The sequence below is a fragment of the Pan paniscus genome, chromosome 2 (assembly GCF_029289425.2).
Source record: "Pan paniscus chromosome 2, NHGRI_mPanPan1-v2.0_pri, whole genome shotgun sequence".
NCBI lineage: Eukaryota > Metazoa > Chordata > Mammalia > Primates > Hominidae > Pan > Pan paniscus.
The window spans coordinates 168,031,509-168,054,495 of NC_085926.1; the positions used below are offsets into that span (position 1 = coordinate 168,031,509).

At 39.4% G+C, this 22,987-nt stretch overlaps 1 protein-coding gene and 1 non-coding gene across 9 annotated transcripts in view; one reads left to right on the forward strand and one right to left on the reverse strand.

Annotated features, from left to right (window-relative positions):
- PHC3 (polyhomeotic homolog 3) overlaps positions 1 to 22,987 on the reverse strand; it is a 94,241-nt gene that overhangs the window by 50,583 nt on the left and 20,671 nt on the right. For 6 of the 8 annotated variants that reach the window (XR_004670829.3, XM_003831920.5, XM_008957293.5 and 3 more), the window contains exons 5-6: positions 11,264 to 11,422; positions 7,617 to 7,715 (exon numbers count right to left, since the gene is read on the reverse strand). The exons of the other annotated variants lie outside the window; for them this stretch is intronic. Coding sequence is in view for 5 of the 6 variants with exons in the window: in XM_003831920.5 (XP_003831968.2) it covers positions 7,617 to 7,715; positions 11,264 to 11,422 (258 nt within the window). In the remaining variant the exon portion in view is untranslated. The remainder of the gene's footprint in view (positions 1 to 7,616; positions 7,716 to 11,263; positions 11,423 to 22,987) is intronic. 8 annotated transcript variants of the gene reach the window in all.
- LOC112439355 (U6 spliceosomal RNA) lies at positions 12,021 to 12,127 on the forward strand. Its single transcript, XR_003027653.1, has one exon. It is a non-coding gene; the product is annotated as a U6 spliceosomal RNA (small nuclear RNA).

Sequence of the window (22,987 nt, forward strand, 5' to 3'; positions counted from 1 at the left end):
AGAAGGCTGAGGCAGGAGAATGACTTGAACCCAGGAGGCAAAGGGTGCAGTGAGCCAGATGGCACCACTGCACTCCAGCCTGGGCAACAGAGCGAGACTCTGTCTCCAAAACAAGCTGTCCTTTCTCAGGCTGGGCGTGGTGCCTTGCACCTGTAATCCCAGCATTTTGGGAGGCCGAGGTGGGTGGATCACTTCAGGCCAGGAGTTCCAGCCTCACCAACACGGCAAACCTGTCTCTACTAAAAATACACAAATTAGCCAGGCATGGTGGCGCATGCCTGTAATCCCAGCTACTCGGGAGGCTGAGGCATGAACTGCTTGAGCCTGGGAGGCGGAGGCTGCAGTGAGCCAAGATATTGCGCCATTGCCCACAAGTCTGGGTGACAGAGCAAGACTCTGTCTCAAAAAAACAAATAAATAAATAAATAATTTTTTTAAAAAGCTATACTTCAGGCCAAACTTTTCATCAGTTCTATTCTAAGCTACTCAAAGAATTTTCTAATTGAAACCATATGGAGTGTCTTCTCTGATTTTTCTCAAATATTTCATACCAATGTAAACATAAATGGACTAATAACCACTGCATTATTAAAGTTTAACGCAAAAACAAAATATACTGACTGGGTGTGGTGGCTCACGCCTGTAATCCCATCACTTTGGGAGGCTGAGGCAGGCGGATCACAAGGTCAGGAGTTTGAGAGCAGCCTGGCCTATTTGGTGAAACACCGTCTCTACTAAAAATACAAAAATTAGCCGGATGTGGGGGCAGGTGCCTGTAGTCCCAGCAGCCCAGGAGGCTGAGGCAGGAGAATTGCTTGAATCCCGGAGGCAGAGGTTGCAGTGAGCTGAGATCACACCACTGCACTCCAGCCTGGGCAACAGAGCGAGACTCTGTCTCAAAAAAAAAAAAAAAAAAGATAAGAAAAAGAAATATTAGAATCTAGATTTCTCAGATTGCCACTCAAAGCCCTCCACAACCTAGGCTAAAACCCACTTCAAGCCCCCAGTTTCTAGTCCTCCAGCCTACAGTTCTCATATTCCACCCAAACTGTTCTGCTCACTATTCTCCAAATATACCTTCCACTTCCTTCATTTGGAGCTCTTATTCAAGCACCTCTTGCCTAAATGCCATCTTTTCTCAAAGCTGTCTTTTGAAGCCAAACCCATTCTTCCAAGCCCAATAAAATCCCTCTTTCCCTACCTAAGAAACATTCTGAAAGTCCCTGGTTAGAAAAGAGTTTCTTCCTTCTAGAACAACTTTCCCATAGCATTTGGGTCATTACTGGCCTATAGCACAGATGAATATCTAACTTGTTTTAGAATTACTAAATGTATGTTTGTCTGTGAAATACTGAGACTCGCTAGTAGACTCTCATCTCAACATTCATTTTTATACTCCCTGCAGTTCGGTGCTGCAGACTTAATAGATGAGGTATTCTCCTATATATGATTTTGAAATATATATTACATGGCTAATTTTTTGGTAAGCACTTAGTTCTCTTCATCGTGTTCTTAGGCTAACATTAAAATCTGTTCATGTTTACCAAAAACATCTCAACAAGTATCTAGAAGAGGCACATTAAAATCTTCCAGGAAGCAAGAGAAAGACAATATAAAATTTAACATTTGACACAAATGACCTATAAAGTAGACTGCATAGTAATGATAACCAAAGGGTAATAATCTGAAAAACATGAAAGCATTCCCTCAAATGAAAAGCATATTCACAGTAAACAAGGATTTGACACAATGAACCCCGAAACCTGCAGCATATCCATTTCTATAGAATAATACTCCTTTTGTTTTTAATTTTCCTTTTCTGGAATTCTGAAAGAAAATGTTTATATACTTACATGCACTATGTTGTATATATATTATTTATGTGAACATATATATTTTAGAATATAGTTAAAATATCTATGATCATTTTGACTTAAACATTGACATGGTTTAAATAAATTCCAAACATGAACGCTACACTGCCAAAGTATATTACAAAGTTAATTTAGCTGTTAGTGAAAAGATAACATATATGGATTTCCTTGACAGAGCCTCCCTTTTGAAAGAAAACCCATCCTTTCTAAGAAGAAGAATATTAGGGCACTCTGGTGTCCCACATTCATTTCATCTGAACCCTTCCTTTGATCAAGTTATGAAAACTTTCTGGCTTTTGAAAAAGTCTACATTTTGCCTGAGTTATTTTTGCTAATTTCACATCTCACACTGTTATAGAGGGCTTCCCTGCCAAAATACTCTCACATCAACTATTTAACTGGAATCTAACAAATACTATGGCAATTATCATAGTATCCCTAAGAGTGAGGGTCACATTGCTGACAGTAGAGCTGAGTTTTTAGCTTTTAAATCCAAAGGGTTGTTTTTTTCCTCAATTCTAAGAGTATTCCCCAGATAGCCTTACTGGGGAATACTCTTAGAATTGAGGAAAAAAACAACCCTTTGGATTTACTGGGTCAGATTTCTTTTTCTTTTTTACTTTTTTTGAGACAGAGTCTCACTCAGGCTAGAGGGCAGTGGTTCAATCTCAGCTCACTGCAACCTCCACCTCCTGGGTTCAAGCAATTCTCCTGCCTCAGCCTCCTGAGTAGCTAGGACTACAGGCTTGTGCCACCATGTCTGGCTAATTTTTCTATTTTTAGTAAAAATGGGGTTTCGCCATGTTGGCCAGGCTCATCTCAAACTTCTCGCCTCAAGTGATCCACCCATCTCAGCCTCCCAAAGTGCTGGGATTACATGCGTGAGCCACTGCGCCAGCCTCTGGGTCAGAGTTCTTACTCATTTCTTTTTCTTTTTTCTTTTTTTTTTTTTTTTTTTGAGACAGAGGCTTGCTCTGTCACCCACGCCGGAGTGTAGTGGTGCGATCTCGGCTCACTGCAACCTCCACCTCTCGGGTGCAAGCGATTCTCCTGCCTCAGCCTTGCAAGTTAGCCAGGCTGTTTACAGATACCCACCACCACACCTAGCTAATTTTTGTATTTTTAGTAGAGACGGGATTTCACCATGTTGGCCAGGCTACTCTCAAACTCCTGACCTCAAGTGATCTGCCTGCCTTGGCCTCCCAAAGTGCTGGGATTACAGGCATGAGCCATTATGCCCGGCTCATCTCTTAACACACTCTGCCCTATAACATCTTTCCAAAAATCTTTTTTTATGTGGGTGTGCCTGGTGGGGAGAAGGAATGGAGCATTTAACATAGTAAATAAAAGTGAAATATTCCAAATTTCTCATTTTTACACTATGATATAAGAATGTTTAATACTAAGGAAAAATTAACTGTTGTACTGACTTCTATAGCTTAAAGAATATTAAAATACAACTTCAGATTTGGTATTTCACAATTAAAATAAATTTTTTAACTGCAAACATAATTCTAAAACTCAACAAAGTTATGCAGAAATTTTCCAAAACAGTCTTGAACTTGAGGAAAGTTATCACTGGAATGCATAAGTGTGAGCATCACCTACCAATGCCAGACTCACTCACTGCCATTTCAAAAGCACAAAGAAGAGAAACAATATCCATAGAGAAATTCCTAAAGTTCAATCCATTCCTCTAGCCCCTCAAAAATCTATCTTTGAATTAAGTCTGATCACAGAGGCTCATAATTAGAACACATCAATCTGGACCCCAAAGACCACTTTTATAAATTATTTTGACTCTATTCACATTAAAAATACCTTTAAATATGAAGTAAGATGTTTTCTTCATGAGTACCAGCAAGAAAAACTGTGCTCCTCAGAACATGTTAAAATCAGCTGTGTTTTCCTAAGCAGCTGGTTTGTTTGTTTCACCTTGGAAACTATAAATTCTTTTTTGTTTTGTTTTGTTTTTGAGACAGGGTCTCACTTTGTTACCCAGTCTGGAATGCAGTGGCTCGATCTTGGCTCACTGCAGCCTCGACCTCCTGGGCTCAAGCAATCCTCCCACCTCAGCCCCCCAGGTAGCTGGGACTACAGGCCCGCACCACCATGCCCTGCAAATTTTTTGTATAGACGGGGTTTTGCCATGTTGACCAGGTTGGTCTCGAACTCCTGAGCTCAAGCAATCCGCCGGCCTCTGCCTCCCAAAGAACTAGGATTACAGGTGTGAGCTACCTCGCCCGGCCTGTAAATTCTTTAAGTGGTTGCTTTTCTCCCTTCACTATTAGTTACCTGAAAGCTAAGAACCAACTTTGTGACTTATCTTCAGACAATGCATAACAAAAATAGTAGTTACCAGCTTGTGATATCTTATGTGGAAGCACTATGTTAAGTACTTTTTGTTTCATTTATTCCTTATAACAACACTGAGCTGCAAGTAACAGCTCCGAGAATAGAGCTGAGTTGTTTTAAGGAATAAATGAAACAATTCAGTAAATGAAACATTTAGTAAATGCTATCAGACACTTCTATTTTAATTTATTAACATATTTAATCCTCATAGCAACCTTTTGAAATATATTATAAATGTTATTTTATTTTATATAATTGAAACTGAGGTGAGAGGTTAAGGACTTATAATAATAAAATGGTAGAGCAAGTATTTGAACTCAGAGATTCCGGCTCCAAAGTCCGTATTATAAACACTATGCTATACTATGAATTTGACCAAAATCAATCTGCTGGCAAATGTTGTTGCTGAAATCAGAATTTGAATCCAAGTCTTCCTATCCCCGACTTTTGCAACAACAAAAAAAAAGTACTATTTACTGAGTGCCTGTAAATGTTCTATACACTAAAGATACATATTACTCATCCTTTTACCCTACAAATATGAATGAATATTAGAGATGTTTGGCAACTTGTCCAAGTCATACAATAAATGACTGAAGTAGGAGCTTAAGTCCACACAGAACTTTATACATGTAAACTGAGCAGCAACTTCACTCCTAGCTCCATGCCACTTTCCTAGTTTTGTGTCTTTTTTCTTACATGGTTCCAACTTACTTTCTGATATTTTACTGTACACACCTTGTAAATGAATTAAAATCTTAGTTGGAACAAAGCCAAATATAAATGAAAAAATAAAATTTAAAATGTTCTGGAAGTTGATGATGGTCTAGCTCTATTAGGTTTCATAAAACCAAAACAAAAGAAAAGAAGATCATTATTTCAGGCTGGCACAGTGGCTCACGCCTGTACTCCCAAAAGTTTGGGAAGCCTAGGTAGGCAGATCACTTGAGCTCAGGGGTTCAGGACCAGCCTGGGCAACATGGCGAAACCCTGCCTCTACAGAAAAAAATACAAAGACTAGCCAGGTGTGGAGGCACACACCTGTAATCCCAGCCACTCAGGAGGCTGAGGTGGGAGGATGGCTTGAGCCCAGGGAGGTCAAGGCTACAATGAGCCATGATTGAGCCACTGCACTCCAGCCTGGGTGACAGAGTGAGACCCTATCTCAAAAATTAAATAACTAAATAAATCAATCAATTAATTTAAAAAGATGATCATTACTTCAACATATTCATTCCACAGAGACATAAAAAGTTTAGAGCTGAAAAATCTTAAAGTTAACAGAGATAAACTTCTCATTTTATAAATACGGGGAAAAAAAGTCCAATAAAGTTAACTGTAGAGAATGCCAGGGCAAGTTAGAAGAAAGCTGGATTTAACTGACCATCATCTTTATAAATTAATACATGAAAATTAGCCTTTACTTGTAAATGAAATAATATATAGAGGTTTTATCAAAAATACCAAGGAATATTATTACTATCTCATTTTTTATTTTTTACCAGAAGATTGAGAACTATTATATTACAAATAAGAAGCCAAAGATGACCCTAAAATATCCATTTCTGCCATATGCAGTCTAAAATATTCATTATGGAGAATACCAGAATACAGCAATATCATGCAAAGTAACACTCTAACTCAATTGTTTTCATTTAAAATGTACTCACTCTAATTCATTCTTGTCAAATTTATTGAGGTGTAACTTACATACAATAAAACAAAACAATGAGTTTTGACATATGTATATACCATATAATTACTACCCCAACCAATATACAGAACATCACCTTAACCATGGAAGTTCACTCATGCCCCTTCCCAATCAATCTCCTCCTTTCTACCCCAGATACCACTAATCTGATTGTTTTTCACTATAGTTTTTCCTGTTCTAGAATTTCATATAATGGAATCATAGAGTATGTATCCCTTATACCAAGGTTCTTTTGCTAAACATCATGTTTTTTAAGATTCATCAGTATTTCTGAGCAGTATTCCACTGTAAGAATATATCGAGGCCGGGCGTGGTGGCTCACGCCTGCAATCCCAGCACTTTGGGAGGCTGAGGCAGGCAGATCACCTGAGGTCAGGAGTTCAAGACCAGCCTGGCTAACATGGTGAAACCCTGTTTCTACTTAAAAAAAAAGAAAAAAGAAAAATTAGCCAGGCGTAGTAGTGCGTGCCTGTAATCCCAGCTACTCGGGAGGCTGAGGCAGGAGAATCACTTGAACCCAGGAGGTGGAGGTTGCAGTGAGCCGAGATGGTGCCACTGTACTCCAGCTTGGTCAATAAGAGCAAAACTCTGTCTCAAAAAAAAAAAAAGTATATATCAAAATTTGTTTATCCACTCAGCAGCTAAAGGACATTTGGTTGTTTCCACTTTGGGGCATTCTGAGTACCGCTGCTATAAACATTCATTTACATGTCTTTATGTGTTTTCACGTCTCTCAGGGTAAACATAAGGAGTAGAACTGCTGAGTCACACGTTACATGTATGTTTCACTTTAAGAGGAACTGTAAAACTGTTTTTCAACGTGTGGCTATACCATTTTAGCCTCTCACCAGCAATGTATGAGAGTCTGGATGCTCCACATTCTCACCAATATATAGTATTAGCAGTCTTCTTCATTTCAGCCATTCTAGTGAGTGTATGGTGATACTCATTGTGGTTTTGATTTGCATTTCTGTAATGATTAATCTCACTGTGTCACCCAGACTGGAAAGCAATGGCACTATCATAGTTCACTGCAGCCTCAATCTCCCAGGCTCGAGCAATCCTCCTGCCTCAGCCTCCTGAAAAGCTGGAATTACAGCAGCGCAGCACCACACTTAAATAAATTTTTTTATTTTTAGTAAAGACCGGGTCTTACTATGTTGCCCAGGCTGGTCTTTAATGCCTGAGTTCACACAATCCTCCTACCTGGGCCTCCAAAAAGTGCTGGGATTACAGGCATGAGCCACTGCACCTGACCAATTTTTAAAATTTTAAATGTGTCTAGTTTAATTCACTTTCAAACTTAAAATCCATCTTGACTTAGTTATTACATAAGGAATACTGCAAAGGAATCTAAGCAAAAGAATATATCTCACATGAGAAATAAATCTGCTTTATGATAAAACTAAACATAGAAAGTCATTAACAAAAACTCTCATTAACCTTGACCAACCAATGTTAAATAACCTAAATATCTGTGTTTAATGGTATTATAATTTTTACAGAATAAAAAACATTTTCTTGAAGTTCTCATTGTATTTTATTAAATTTCAATCTGAAATGCATGACAAAGAGCACTGAAACCATCAGTAACTTAAACACAAATGTAATGCTTAACTTTAACCTGAAGATCCAGATCTCAAGTAACACATTATGAAGCTAGACAAGCTCACCTGAGTAGCTGCAGACTGACAGGAAGATGACGATGACGACGAGACAACAGGAATGTCAGACTGTACAGCAGCCACAGTGGTAGCGGGTGTGAAAATCAGCTGTACAGACAGAAAACCAAAAAAATACCCTAAGACAAAAGAACATGTCCCACACACAATGTGTAGCAGGCAAGAGAGACTGAAATTTGTGACAGAAAGACAATGCAGTTTAGGATTATCTCCTCAGCAAAAGGTTCTACATGACAAAGAGAAGTTTCTGATAATAGAGAACTCAAAAAAAATCATAAACATTTTTGAAACAGCTCATGATTCTGATGAGTGCAAAAAAAAGCAGTACTCAAAAAAGAAAATATATTTTGGTGATATGAAATTCTCAGACCAAATTGTGTCTCAAATAAGCTATTATAGTTAAATTTTTCCTAGCTCAGAACTACTGTGGCAGGATTCCTAAAATGGGAAGTTAAAGTAAACAACTAGTCACTATTTTGGGACACAAATTAAATTTCAGTGAGAAACAAAAAGAAACACCAAAAAAGTCTTTTCAGTCCTCTTTATCATAAGGATAACTATGCCACATACTACACTCCAATATTTCACTTAGCTACAAAGGATCTAAAGGACAAATCCAGGTTGCCCTTTCATTTTAAAACTATTTGTAAAGAAATATTCATTCTATGGCCAGGCGTGGTGGCTCACGCCTGTAATCCCAGCACTTTGGAAGGCCAAGGCAGGTGGATCACTGGAGGTTAGGAGTTCAAGACCAGCCTGGCCAACACGGTGAAACCCCATCTCTACTAAAAATACAAAAATTAGCCAGGTGTGGTGGCTCATGCCTGTAATCCCAGCTACTCGAGAGGCTGAGGCAGGAGAATCACGTGAACCCAGGAGGTGGAGGTTGCAGTCAGCTGAGATCACGCCACTGAACTCCAGCCTGGATGACAGAGCAAGACTCCATCTCAAGAAAAAAAAAAAAAGAAAGAAAGAAAGAAATATTCATTCTAAAAGTAAATGCCACACATGTAAAAGTTCAACAACAAAAGAGCCTGCAAAAAAATCTTCACATCAAAAAACAAAGACATTTAATTTTTTCACTTATCACTTTCCTTTTTTTTCCTTTTTCCTTTTTTTTTTTTTTTTGGTGAGACAGAGTCTCTGTCACCCAGGCTGGAGTGCAGTCATGCGATCTCAGCTCACTGCAACCTCTGCCTCCCGGGTTCAAGCGATTCTCCTGCCTCAGCTTCCCGAGTAGCTGGGATTACAGGCATACGCCACAACGCCCAGCTAATTTTTGTATTATTAGTAGAGATGGGGTTTCACCATGTTGGCCAGGCTGGTCTCGAACTCCTGACCTCAAGTGATCCGCCCACCTCAGCCTCCCAAAGTGCTGGGATTACAGGTGTGAGCCACCGTGCCCAGCTCAATTTTTTTCAATATTCAAACAACTGCCATTAATCTATTTTTTCTTTTTTTTTTTGAGACGGAGTTTCACTCTTGTTGCCCAGACTGGAGTGCAATGGCGCGATCTCAGCTCACCACAACCTCTGCCTTCCGAGTTCAAGTGATTCTCCTGCCTTAGCCTCCCGAGCAGCTGGGATTACAAGCATGAGTAATTTTTTGTATTTTTAATAGAGACAGGGTTTCTCCATGTTGGTCAGGCTGGTTTTGAACTCCCAACCTCAGGTGATCCACCTGCCTCGGCCTCCCAAAGTGCTGGGATTACAGGCATGAGCCACCATGCTCAGCCAAATGCCATTAATTTCTAAGGCAATACAATCCACTCAGAGATTAACCAATTCAATTTAGTAAATTTGACAAGTTGTTTCAAAGAATGTGTAAATACTTTATTTCAAAATTGTATCAAGGGTTATTCAGTTCCTCTTGCTATCTAAATTAAAATGTTCAACCAAATGTGGATCCAAAAAAATTAGAAAAATTAAACGACCAATTAAATGACCTTTTAAACTTCAGTTCTTTGGTACACTAAATCTAAGTAAATTCAACAACAAAGTACAATGATGAGCCCTCCATATCTATGGAAGGCTCTGTGCTTCGTCATTCAACTATAGATCAAAACAATATTCATTTAAAAAAATAGCTGCATCTGCATTGAACATGTACAAATTTTTCTCTTGTCATTATTCCCTAAACAATATAGTATAACAGTTATTTAAATGATGTTTATATTATACTAAATATATGTAAAGATGATGTAAAGTATATGGGAGGATATACATAGGTTATATGCAAATACTATGCCTTGAGCATCCTCAGATTTGGGTATTCTAGGGGACAGAGAGGGTGGGGCCTGGCAACAATCCACCATAGACACCAAGGGACAAACAGTATAACTTTCCTGAAAAGGTAATTTCCAGTACCAACACCCTGAAAGGACTAAACCTAAAAAGAAGACATTCAACTTAGTTTGACCCGTATGAAACTGCTAATTTTAGAGTCCAAAAATAGCCAAATAGCAACCATCTCAAATGGTTCAACCTAATTTTAAAGCATAGTATGAGTTAAATGATTGGAAACTTTGCAATTTTAGATAGAAAACTGAAGATCCAAGCCAGGTGTGGTGGTTCATGTCTGTAATCCCAGCATTCTGGGAGGTGAGGCAGGTGGATCACAAGGTCAGGAGTTTGAGACCAGCCAGGCCAAGATGGTGAAACCCCGTCTCTACTAAAAATACAAAAATTAGCTGGGTGTGGTGGCGGGCACCCGTAATCCCAGCTACTTGGGAGGCTGAAGTGGGAGAATCACTTGAACCCGGGAGGCAGAGGTTGCAGTGAGCAGAGATCGCGCCACTGCACTCTAGCCTGGGTGACAGAGTGAGACTTCACCTTAAAAAACAATAACAACAACAACAACAACAAAAACTGGAGATCCAGATATATATTCAGTCCACTGGACAAAAAAGAATATAAATATATATTAGGGACAACGCTTTTGTCTAGCTTCTTGTAAAGACATCAAATAAAATACATGTCAACCAATTTCTATATTCCTTAAAGAAGCTCAACAATTAAATTAGAAAATCTGTAGATACTCAAATACAGAATAACCAAATTAACATTCCTATATTCATAAAATATCAAAATGAACACAAGAACACAAATAACCTTGCAGAATTTGAGATGGGAAAAGCCAAAGTTAAGAATCATCTGGGAGACTATCCCGAACTCCAATATAGATCAGAAAATCCTAGGATACAAATTATTAACAACAAAGTTTTTTTAACATCTCTATTTCACCAAATCTAAGTTGACAAAAACAGGCAATGATTTTATGGACCACTGTAAGTACCAAGATGCCATCAGTTATAAAATGCATCCAAATTTCAGAGATGTTAAAATATGAAAAAAAGGTTTTCGATGAATTTGATATTAAAAAATAATCACTCTTACGTTACTGAATCTCTATTAGATTCTCAATGTAATAATTACTATTTGATACCAAGAAGACCTATTAATTAAAAGTAGAATCTTTCATGACATAAATGTACAAGAGCTGAAGGCACGCCCGCATGCACACACATACAATTAAACATTTCTTAAATATTAAAAATACCTCTTATTGTATCAAATCAAGAAACATTTTGATCTCTCAAGTCCTTAAACACTGAAAAAATTTGGTAGCTCATATCTTACCATTTGAGCTCGGAGATACATTTGAGCTTGGCTTGCCGTTAGGGTAGGGGAAGTACTCCCTAGTAACATAGTCTGTTGGGTAATACTGCCGCTGGTAGAACTGGAAGCCTGGGAACGGCTTATTAACTGTGCAGGTGTAGGAGAAGTGGAGAGGTTGATCTAAGGAAGAAAACATATTAGGTCATAGGCTTCCATTTCTTGCTTCCATGTTACTGAATTTCACACCGAGCTGCAGTCAGGCAATCAATGGTATAAATTGTGGCTAAGGAACCCAAAGGAGAAGCCTTTATCTTTGACAGACCCCCTCATTTCTTTGGGCAGTTATTTGCACATATGCAAACAATGGCATGGATTGGTTAGTAATCAGGGCAATTTTTTTTTTTTTTAAGATGGAGTTTCGCTCTTGTTGCCCAGACTGGAGTGCAAGTGCGCGATTTTGGCTCACCGCAACCTCCGCCTCCTGGGTTCAAGTGATTCTCCTGCCTAAGCCTCCCAAGTAGCTGGGATTACAGGCATACGCCACCACGCCCGGCTAATTTTGTATTTTTATTAGAGACGGGGTTTCTCCATGTTGGTCAGGCTGGTCTCGAACTCCTGACCTTAGGTTATCCACCTGCCTCGGCCTCCCAAAGTGCTAGGATTACAGGCATGAGCCACTGCACCCGGCCACAGTTTTTAAGGATAGCTACAACGTGTTTCAGTAAGATTTCTAGTATCTTAAAATATCATTTCCACTACCTCCTAAAAATTAGGGCCAGTGCTCACCTCCGCAGCACATATACTAAAACTGGAACAATATAGAGAAGATTAGCATGGCTCCTGCCCAAAAATGACATTCAAATTCATGAAGCTTTCCATTAGTTTTAATAGGGGATTTTGTATGTTCTCAACACTAAGAAATGATCAATGATTTGAGATGATGGATATGCCAGTTACTCTGATTTGATCACTATACATGATATACATGTATTCAAATATCACCCTGTATCCCATAAATATGTATAGTTATTATGTGTCAATTAAAAATTAAAAAATAGAGCTACTGTTTCATTTTAATATTCCACATAACTTAAAACATCCTAATCAACAGTTTATTCTGTCACATTCTGAGGAGTTTGTGAACAAAAATTAAAACACAGATAATCCATTCACATATATAAAGACATACATGTAACACATAACCAGTGTAAAGCTGTAAGTCAAAAGCTCTCAAGCAAAAGAAAATACTACTTCTCAAACAGATGGAAAAATCCTGAATATCAGCTACAAAATTAAATTATAAACACTAAAGTTTAAAACTTCTGTTAAAGAATAAACTAGAGCATTGTTGGCCGGGCGCAGTGGCTCACGCTTGTAATCCCAGCACTTTGGGAGGCCGAGGCGGGTGGATCACAAGGTCAGGAGATCAAGACCATCCTGGCTAACATGGTGAAACCCTGTCTCTACTAAAAAAAAAAAAAGAAAAAATTAAAAAAATTAGCCGGGTGTGGTGGTGGGTGCCTGTAGTCCCAGCTACTCGGGAGGCTGAGGCAGAAGAATGGCGTGAACCTGGAAGGTGGAGTTTGCAGTGAGCCGAGATTGCGCCACTGCACTCCAGCCTGGGCGACAGAGCGACACTCCATCTAAAAAAAAAAGAAAGAAAAAAAGAAAAAAAACCCGATAAACTAGTGCATTGTTAACCTCTAGAAGGATGCGTAAGAAACTGGTAAGTGGTTGTATCTATAAAGAGACATTGGAGTGGGGTGGCTAGGGTAATAGGGAAAAGAAAAAGCATACTCTTTTTTTATCTTTCTAATTTTAGACCACATGCATATATTACCCATTTTAAAAATAAATAATATTTTTGGCCGGGTGAGGTGGCTCAAACCTATAATCCCAGCACTTTGGGAGGCTGAGGTGGGCGGATCACAAGGTCAGGAGTTTGAGACCAGCCTGACCAACATGGTGAAATCCCATCTCTACTAAAAATACAAAAATTAGCCAAGTGTGATGGCACGCGCCTGTAATCGCAGCTACTCAGAAGGCTGAGGCAGGAGAATCGCTTGAACCCGGGAGGCGGAGGTTGCAGTGACCCAAGATCACGCCACTACACTCCAGCCTGGGCGACAGAGCGAGACTCTGTCTCAAATAGTAGTAATAATAATAATAATAATATTTTTAAACAGAGAATAATATAATCCAACCTCGAATCATTTTTGTGGAACAAAGCACAGAATACAATTAATAAATATTTTATTAGAAAAAAGAATACTTTATTGGACTTCTTATTCAAGCAACAAGGCAGACTGGACTAATACATCCATGTGACCAAATGGTATCACTGAAATGCTAGATCAACATGAAAAAATCAGAATATACAGCAGAACTCCAAAAGGGAGAGAAAAGCTGGGAAAGGAAATTCCTGGTGCCAGAAAGGAAGAAACTCAAAGCCAGAGAGATGTCACCTCAGCTGACACCAAGGCAGTCTATAAGGGTATCTTGGTTATATAGAGCCAGAAGATCCACCTTTGTGCTTATTTCAGGGGAGGGCTACAAGTCAAATCCCTATTTTGAGCCAAAATCCTGAAAAGAGCTGCCCAATATGTAAAAAGGAGCTGGAAAAGCTCCACCCATACGTTCTGAGAAACAGCAAAGAAGCTTGCATCTGCCCTGCTCCTAGTGGAGGCAGGGAAGGAGGCACCCATGAGAATCAAAACTCCAGGCTTACACCAGGTAGGGGTATAGAATCCACATCCATACTCCCTGTACGGTTCCATAACGCAGCCCAAGACATTAACATCTGAACTAACCCAGGACACTTGTTAAACTGAATGGTGACTGGAGGAAGCTGAGTGAAGTTTATATAGGAGGACCTCTCTGTACTAGTTTTGCAACTTCCTATGATTTATAGGAATTTAATTTATAATTATTTTAAAATAAAAAAGTTTAAAAAACTGTATAGTAGGCACATGACAGTTGGTTATCTAATTCTCTAAATGTATATATATCACATAGTTTTATTTTAATATAATAGTTAAAGGTATAAATCAATGCATAAATACCACTAATACAATACAGAATTATTCTGTAATTTTGTTTGTTTGTTTTTGTTTTGTTCTGTTTTGTTTTTTCGAGACAGAGTCTCGCTCTGTCGCCCAGGCTGGAGTGCAGTGGTGCAACCTCGGCTCACTGCAACCTCCACCTCCTGGGTTCACATCATTCTCCTGCCTCAGCCTCCTGAATAGCTGGGACTACAGGCGCCCACCACCACGCCTGGCTAATTTTTTTTTTTTTTTTTTTGTATTTTTAGTAGAGACAGGGTTTCATGGTGTTAGGCAGGATGGTCTCAATCTCCTGACCTCACGATCCCTCCCCCTCGGCCTTCCAAAGTGCTGGGATTACAGGCGTGAGCCACCGTGCCCAGCCTATTCTGTAATTTAGATCCTATTCCTAACACATCACTGAAATCACCTTAACAATAGTCACCAACATCTGACAAATTCAGTGGATTCTTTTCAGACCATTCCCTCTCAGTCCTCTTTACCAGCTCTTCTTTTGCACCCACTCCCAAAATGTTCATACTCTGTCTTTGACACTTTTCTTCTTTTTTTTTTTTTGAGACAGGGTCTCCCTCTGTCACCCAGGCTGGGGTGCAGTGGAGTGATCATGGCTCACTGCAGCCCCAATTTCCTAGACTCAGATGATCCTTCCTACCTCAGCCTCCTGAGTAGCTGGGACTACAGGCATGCACCACCACACCCGGCTAATCTTTGTTATTTTTTGTAGAGACAGGGTTTCATCATGTTGCCCAAGCTTGCCTCAAACTCCTGGGCTCAAGCGATACCCCCACCTCAGCCTCCCAAAGTGCTGGGATTACCAGCATGAGCCACCGCACCAGACCACACTTTTCTTCTTGAATTCCTAGATTATCATATCTACTTCCATGGTTTCAAACAATTCAATCCTGATGACTCTTGATTCTTAACTATAAACCCTTTTTTGAAGTTCCAGATCCAAATACCTACAGAACACATCTTTCTGGGTATCCTTTACCAGCTCAAATTCAGCATGTTCAAACAGCAAACTAATTATTCCTTTTAAAACAGCTTCTCCTCAAATGGCACTGGCATTTTCTAAAATTCTCCAAGACACAGTATCTCGAAGTCATCCTGATGCTTCCCTCTCCTTTACCACACACACAAAATCAGTCACGTATCTTGTTTCTAATACATCTTTTTGTCTCCTAATTTCCATTTTGAATTTTCATCACTTAGTTTGAGACTTTGGGCCCATGTTATTTCTGGCTTGATTACTTTAATATCTGCAAACTGATACCTCTTACTGGAATCTTGTCACCTTCTACTTGCCAGATAATCTTTCCCTGATTATTAATATTAATTACCCATTTAAGAATCTTCTGAGGCCGGGCGCGGTGGCTCACGCCTGTAATCCCAGCACTTTGGGAGGCCGAGGCGGGCAGATCACGAGGTCAGGAGATCGAGACCATCCTGGATAACACGGTGAAACCCCGTCTCTACTAAAAATACAAAAAAATAGCCAGGCGTGGTGGCGGGCGCCTGTAGTCCCAGCTACTGGGGAGGCTGAGGCAGGAGAATGGCGTGAACCCGGGAAGCGGAGTTTGCAGTGAGCCGAGATCGCGCCACTGCACTCCAGCCTGGGTGACAGAGCGAGACTCCGTCTCAAAAAAAAAAAAAAAAGAATCTTCTGGATAAAGTTAAACCTCTTCCCTGACAACCTCTCTAGCATCATCTCCTCCCACTCCACACACAACCTTCCCATTACCATAGCAAGGTATGTGTAGTATCATGATCTCAGTCCTCTATGGCACTGGCGATGATATTCCTGACTAGATTGAGCATCCTTGCCACCGCCATGTCCCAGCCCATCTGCAGCTACATAGTGAACAACTTCTCAAAAATCACCTGCTCTAATAAGCTTTTTCAGGCATTCCCATATCCCAAAGCAGAACTGACTATTCCCCCTCTTTGTTGCCTAATTGTTACCGTCCATATACTTTTAGCATATATTTCTATCTCATCCTTCTAAATAATAATTTCTTTAAGGGTGGGGGCCGTGTGTTATTCATCTTCATATATCCAGTATCTACGAAAGGTCTTCATTCAATAAGCTTATTAAGTTAATTAATGTCATGTTATTTTAAGGCATATTTCATATTTCAAGGCATATTCATGCAATATTTAAGCTTTGCTCCAGAGATTAAATCACCAACAGGGAAGAACTGGACCCAAGTTTTTCCGACTCATGTATTTTGGCATTCGGGGTACTTTTTAAATATCCTGATAGCTCCCTAGTTCAGGTTACTCTGCAGTAATAATGCCTTAGAACTTTTTTTTCAGTTGGTGATTCTTTCAAAAAACAGTAAGAAAGAAATGTACTCTTAGTAAGGATATTTACACATTCTCTAAAGAAAAATGTAATAAAAGTCTTCTTTAAAAAATGATTGGCTGATAGCTAACAAGCTGGAGAATGCTTTTTAAGGAAGTAGAGTACAAAGTACAAACAGAATGCTTTTATTTTTCTTAAAAAAGAAAAGAGGAAGTGAAGACAACTAGCAATGCCCTAACCACCTGTATTCTACTCTAAGTTGTGAGATCAAAGAACAAGTGTTGTGTTTACTTTTAAGTTCCATATAACAAGTAATATTTCAAAAGCAGCTATCTACTAATAACACCCAACTCATGAAGGCCAACAGATCAGTAGCCACCTCTGCAAGAAGTCCGTCTCCCTAGCTAGCCTAACTAAAAAACTGTCCTTCCTTTCCACAACTGATAAGGCTCTCCTTTTTCCTGTGTTGCTCTGCTGACCTAAACCAGATGTCTTTACCAGTTTCCATTATTTTCTCTGTCAGTTCCATCCCAACACTCCTAATTCCCTTTCACTGAAGACCCTGACCAATCCTGTCACTTCCTATCTCAAGTCACACTCCACAAAGAAACTCACTCACTGAGCCCGATTACTGCAAGCTGTCTCCCCACTGACGCTAATTCTAGGAGTCACCAGAAAGAAACAAGTCTGCCAGAATAAGCCACTTAACTCCCAACCACCTGTTAATGTCCTCAAAAGGAGTTTCCAACCGATTACTACCCATAGCCAAAGTCCATTTGAGAGTTGCCTCTACCGTTTGACTGATCAGAATCAATCAGGTATACCCTAAATAGAGAAACATTTCACATTAAAAGAATGATGTATTTGTATTCAGTGGCATTAAAAGATTTTTATGTCCACTGCTGAGTAAAAAGGCAGCAAAATAACATGTAGAGTATCATTCATATAGGTACATACAAATGTCTGTGTGTGTATATGTATCACAAATGTGAAAAACATGTTAAGAAAGATGGCCAGGCATAGTGGCTCATGCCAGTAATCCCAGCACTTTGGGAAGCTGAGACAGGTGGATAGCTTGAGCTCAGGAGTTCGAGACCAGCCTGGTCAACATGGTGAAACCCTGTATCTACCAAAAATACAAAAAATTAGCCAGGCATTGTGGTGCACACCTGTGGTCCCAGCTACTCAGGAGGCTGAGCTGGGAGGATCACTTGAGCCTGGGAGGCGGAGGTTGCAGTGAGCCGAGATTGCAGCACTGCACTCCAACCTGGGTGACAGAGCGAGACCCTGTCTCCAAAAAAAAAAGTTAAGAAAAATGACTGCATTGGATATACACACAATAATACATACTCATAACATGATATATGACTAGACTCAATATAGAAACACACACACACCCATGCACCACTACCTGTGAGAACAGTCACCAAAATGTTAAAGGTGTATATATATAATGCCTTCTAGGAGTAAAATCCGGGATTACTTTTTTTAAAGTTTTTAACTTTTCTATGTAGATATTAATTTTAGAATCAGAGAGGAAATGCTATTTTTCTCTTTAATGCTTACCTTAGTATATTAATTTGCTTTTATCATGTTAAAGCAGCTTATAAATAGTATTGCCTCATTATTTAGTGGGAACTGCTATGTGGTATTTCAAATATCAGTAGAGTAAAATGCTATATAGAAATTTTATTTTTATTTTATTTTATTAAGAAAAGAGATGGGGTCTACGTAGTTCAGGCTGGTCTCAAACTTCTGGGCTTAAGTGATTCTCTCCCATCTTGGCCTCCCAAAGTGCTGGGATTACGGGCATGAGCCACCATATCCGGCCCTATGCAGAATTTTTTTTTTTCTTGAGACAGAGTCTCACTCTGCTGCCCGGACTGGAATGCAGTGGCACAATCTCCGCTCACTGCAACCTCCGCCTCCTGGGTTCAAGTGCTTCTCCTGCCTCAGCCTCCTGAGTATCTGCGACCACAAGCGCCCACTACCACGCATGGCTAATTTCTGTATTCTTAGTAGAGACGGGTTTCGCCATGTTGGCCAGGTCTCGAACTCCTGACCTGAAGTGATCTACCTGCCTCGGCCTCCCAAAGTGTTGGGATTATAGGTGTGAGCCATCGCACCCAGACTTTTAAGTAGTAATAGCTATCCATGAAGAATTTTCTTTTTAAGAGACTACATGTTTTTTTTTTGAGATGGAGTCTCACTCTGTTGCCCAGGCTGGAGTGCAGTGGCGCCATCTTGGCTCACTGCAAACTCCGCCTCCTGGGTTCAAGTGATTCTCCTGCCTCAGCCTCCTGAGTAGCTGGGATTACAGGTGCTTGCTACCATGCCTGGCTAATTTTTGCATTTTTAATAGTGACGGGGTTTCACCATGTTGGTCAGGCTGGTCTTGAACTCCTGACCTCGTGATCCACCCACCTCGGCCTCCCAAAATGCTGGGATTACAGGTGTGAGCCACCGTACCCTGCTGAGACTGCGTGTTTTTTAATAAATCAAAGAAATAAAATACCTATCCTATTTATTTTAGAAAAACATTACTTCTACTTTCTGCAATACAAGCTGGTGAAAATAAAACAAACATAAAAAACCTCACAGTCTCCCAATGTTTTCAGATTTTGGCATCCTAGAAAGAAAACTTGCAATGTCAAAACAATTATAATATTGGAAATAATTTAAAATGTCCAGCAACAGGGATGGTTATATAAAATAAAATCCATTCACACAGTGCAACCCCACACAGCAGCTTAAGTGAGACTGATCTCTGTCTGCAAACATAAAAAGATCTCAAGACACACTGTTAAGGGAAAAAAACAAAATGCAGAATACCTGTGTTTACAATGTGTAAAAAAGAGTGCTAAATGCATATATGCACACTTCTCTATGACATATATGTCCAAAATACATAGGATAAGATCTGGAGGGGTATGGAACCAACTAAGAAGACAGACGGACTGAAAGGGAAAGGAGGCTTTAGGGAACTTAATACCTTTTTTACTTTTTCTGTACTGTTGGAATATTTTACAAAAATGCAGTAAAGCTGCTTGTGACCATACAAATATTCAGGCTACAGTTTTATCTCACACTAGTATTAGGTTTTGGAAAAGGCTTCTACACCCAATCACTTAAAATTATATTTTAAAGAATCCTTAAAAACAATGAGTTCTGAAGCCTAAAAAAATTCCCTGAATGAGATAATAGAGGATGAGGACACTAGCAGTAGAACACTGAGAATGACTGATTACAAGCAAATGATTTTCTCTCAGGTAAATTTACATCCCCTATATAGTATAAATATATCAAATGGACTCTGATATGTGGCTGATGTGATTTGGACATTTTTGAGAAAACTGAACAGTTTTAAGGTTCTTGATCTAAAAACAATCTCACTGACCCAATGAATATACTCTCAGGAAATTTTTAAGAAAAAATAACTAAAAATATATACAAATATATATAATAAAATAGTCAATGCAGGTTTACTTATATTAGCAAAAAGATGGAAAAATTAAAACCACCAGCAAGAGAAAAGTAGTTTTTAAAAATGGTAGAACATTATATACTCATTAAAAATCATATTTACAACCAATAAATAAAGAAGATAATAAAGAAACAAACCATTTGCTTATCCCTCCTACTAAACCCCACTGAAATAGCAATTAATACAGTAAAAAAGGATTGAGAAAACAATCAGACAAATCTAGACTATTGGAAATTCCATAAGGTAAGCTGACCTGAGCTCTTCAAACGTCATGAAAGAAAAAAAAGAAGTCTATTTTTATATTAAAAAGAAAAAAGAGTCTTCAATGCAGTATGTGATCCTTAATTAAATATTCAATGTGATCCTTAATTAAATACTCAATGCGGGCCAGGCATGGTGAGCCGAGATTGTGCCACTGCAGTCCAGCCTGGGCAACAGAGACTCCATCTCAACAAAAAATCGAGGCAGGTGAATCACAAGGTCAGAAGTTCGAAACCAGCCTGCCAACATGGTGAAACCCCATCTCCACTAAAAATACAAAAAATTAGCTGGACATAGTGGCAGACACCTGTAATCCCAGCTACTTGGGAGGTTGAGGCAGGAGAAATCGCTTGAACCTGGCTGGCAGAGGTTGCAGTGAGCCAAGACCACGCCACTGCACTCAAGCCTAGGCCACAGAGTGAGACTCCATCTCAAAAAAGAAAAATTTCAAAAAAAGAAAAAAAAATCTGATAGGCCAGGCACAGTGGCTCACACCTGTAATCCCAGCACTCTGGGAGGCCAAAGCAGGTGGATCACTCGAGCTCAGGAGTTCGAGACCGGCCTGGGCAACATGGCAAGACTTTGACACTACAGAAAATACAAAAATTAGTCAAGTGTGGTGGCACACGACTATAATCTCAGCTACTTGAAGGGCTGAGCAGGGTGGATCACTTGATCCTGGGAGGTGGCAGTTGCAATAAGCCATATCAGCACCACTGCACTCCAGCATGGACAACAAAGTGAGAACCTGTCTTGAAAAAAAAAAAAAAAAAGTGAAAATAAAAGTAAAATAAAATCTGGGCCGGGCGTGGTGGCTCACGCCTGTAATCCCAGCACTTTGAGAGGCCAAGGCGGGCAGATCACAAGGTCAGGAGATCGAGACCATCCTGGCTAACATGGTGAAACCGCGTATCCACTAAAAATACAAAAAATTAGCAGGGCATGGTGGCGGGCGCCTGCAGTCCCAGCTACTCAGGAGGCTGAGGCAGGAGAACGGCGTGAACCTAGGAGGCGGAGCTTGCAGTGAGCCAAGATCACGCCACTGCACTCCAGCCTGGAAGACAGAGCGAGACTCGGTCTCAAAAAAAAAAAAAAAATCTGATGAATAGCATAATAGAGATCCAAAGTATTTTATCCATAATAGAAAAACGGAATATTAGTTTGAAAGAACAATGAGAAAACAAGAAAATGCTCTGAGAAATTAGAAATAGTGGCTGAACTAAAATTTTTTTAAAAGTCAAATAAAGAGCTAAAAGAAAAAGTTAAGGAAATATCCCACACACAAAAAAAAAGGCAGTAAGTGAAAAGGTAAACAAGATAAAGGATCAATCCAGAAAGGTCAACATTCAACCAAGAGCTCCAGAAAGAGAAAACAGAAAATTAATTTCTCGTGGATTTGTTTAGTTTCACATATATGATCATTAAAGAACAAAATTAACTTCCTGCAGATTTGTTAAGTTTCACATACATGATCATTAAAAATCTAGTTTCACACTGAGAGGGCCCAACAGGTGTCCTACACAATGACATCTAGACACATTGTCATGAAACTACAAAATAAAAAACTAAAGCAAACAGGCAAATCTCAAAAGATTCTGGAAAGAAAAAACAGGCAGTTACCCCAGAAGAATGATAATGGAACTAACAACAGCCTTTTCTTCAGCAATACTAAAATTTTGAAAAAAGTAATCTTTGCTTTCAAATTTCCTCAGAAAAAATATTTTCAATACAGAATTCATGTAAAGATAATTATAAAAAGAGGTAATTTTCAAGCCCACAAAGATTTAGTTTTTCTTCCACATAGCCTTTAAAAGAAAGTTATAAGATACTGCAGCAAAACAAAATTCTTATCATACTGTCCTTTGACTATTTACTTGTCTGTATCCTCATTATACTCTAAAACCTTTGTTCACTTTCAATCCTTGGCACCTGACACCAAGTAGGCACTCAATAAAAAAGTACTGGCATAGACTGTCCTCAGCAATGTGGAAGACTAACATAGAATCCCACATAGTAATGAATCCCTAAATCTAACCTCTGCTGTCTCAGGATCATGATCTCACGGTGAGACCTCTTCTCTGCAAACTCTACCTGTTTTAAAAGTTCAGCGTTCCTCAGCTACTATAATACAATCCTCAAAGATCTCTTTTCTGTTAACTCCTATGACATTTACCACTTGATTATATACTATTATATTATTTACTGTTTGATATATCTAAGCATAGTTCTTCAAATGCATACTCCCTGAGGGAAGAAACTTTGTACCACCAGAGCAAGCAGCACAATGTTGGACAATACACATATTTGCTATAATGGGCAACCAAAGAATCTCATCACTGGGGTCAGGATTAGAAACTCTACTATAACTCAATCTCAGGCAATTAGAATATATCCTAAAATAATTCTCTGCATTGCAATAATCAAGAATTAACATTAGGTCGGGCATGGTGGCTCACGCCTGTAATCCTAGCACTTTGGGAGGCCAAAACAGGCAGATCACCTGAGGTCAGGAGTTTGAGACCAGCCTGGGCAACATAGTGAAACCTGTCTCTACTGAAAACACACAAAAAAAGTAGCTGGGTGTGGTGGTGGGTAACCTGTAGTCCCAGTTACTCAGGAGGCTGAGGGAGGAG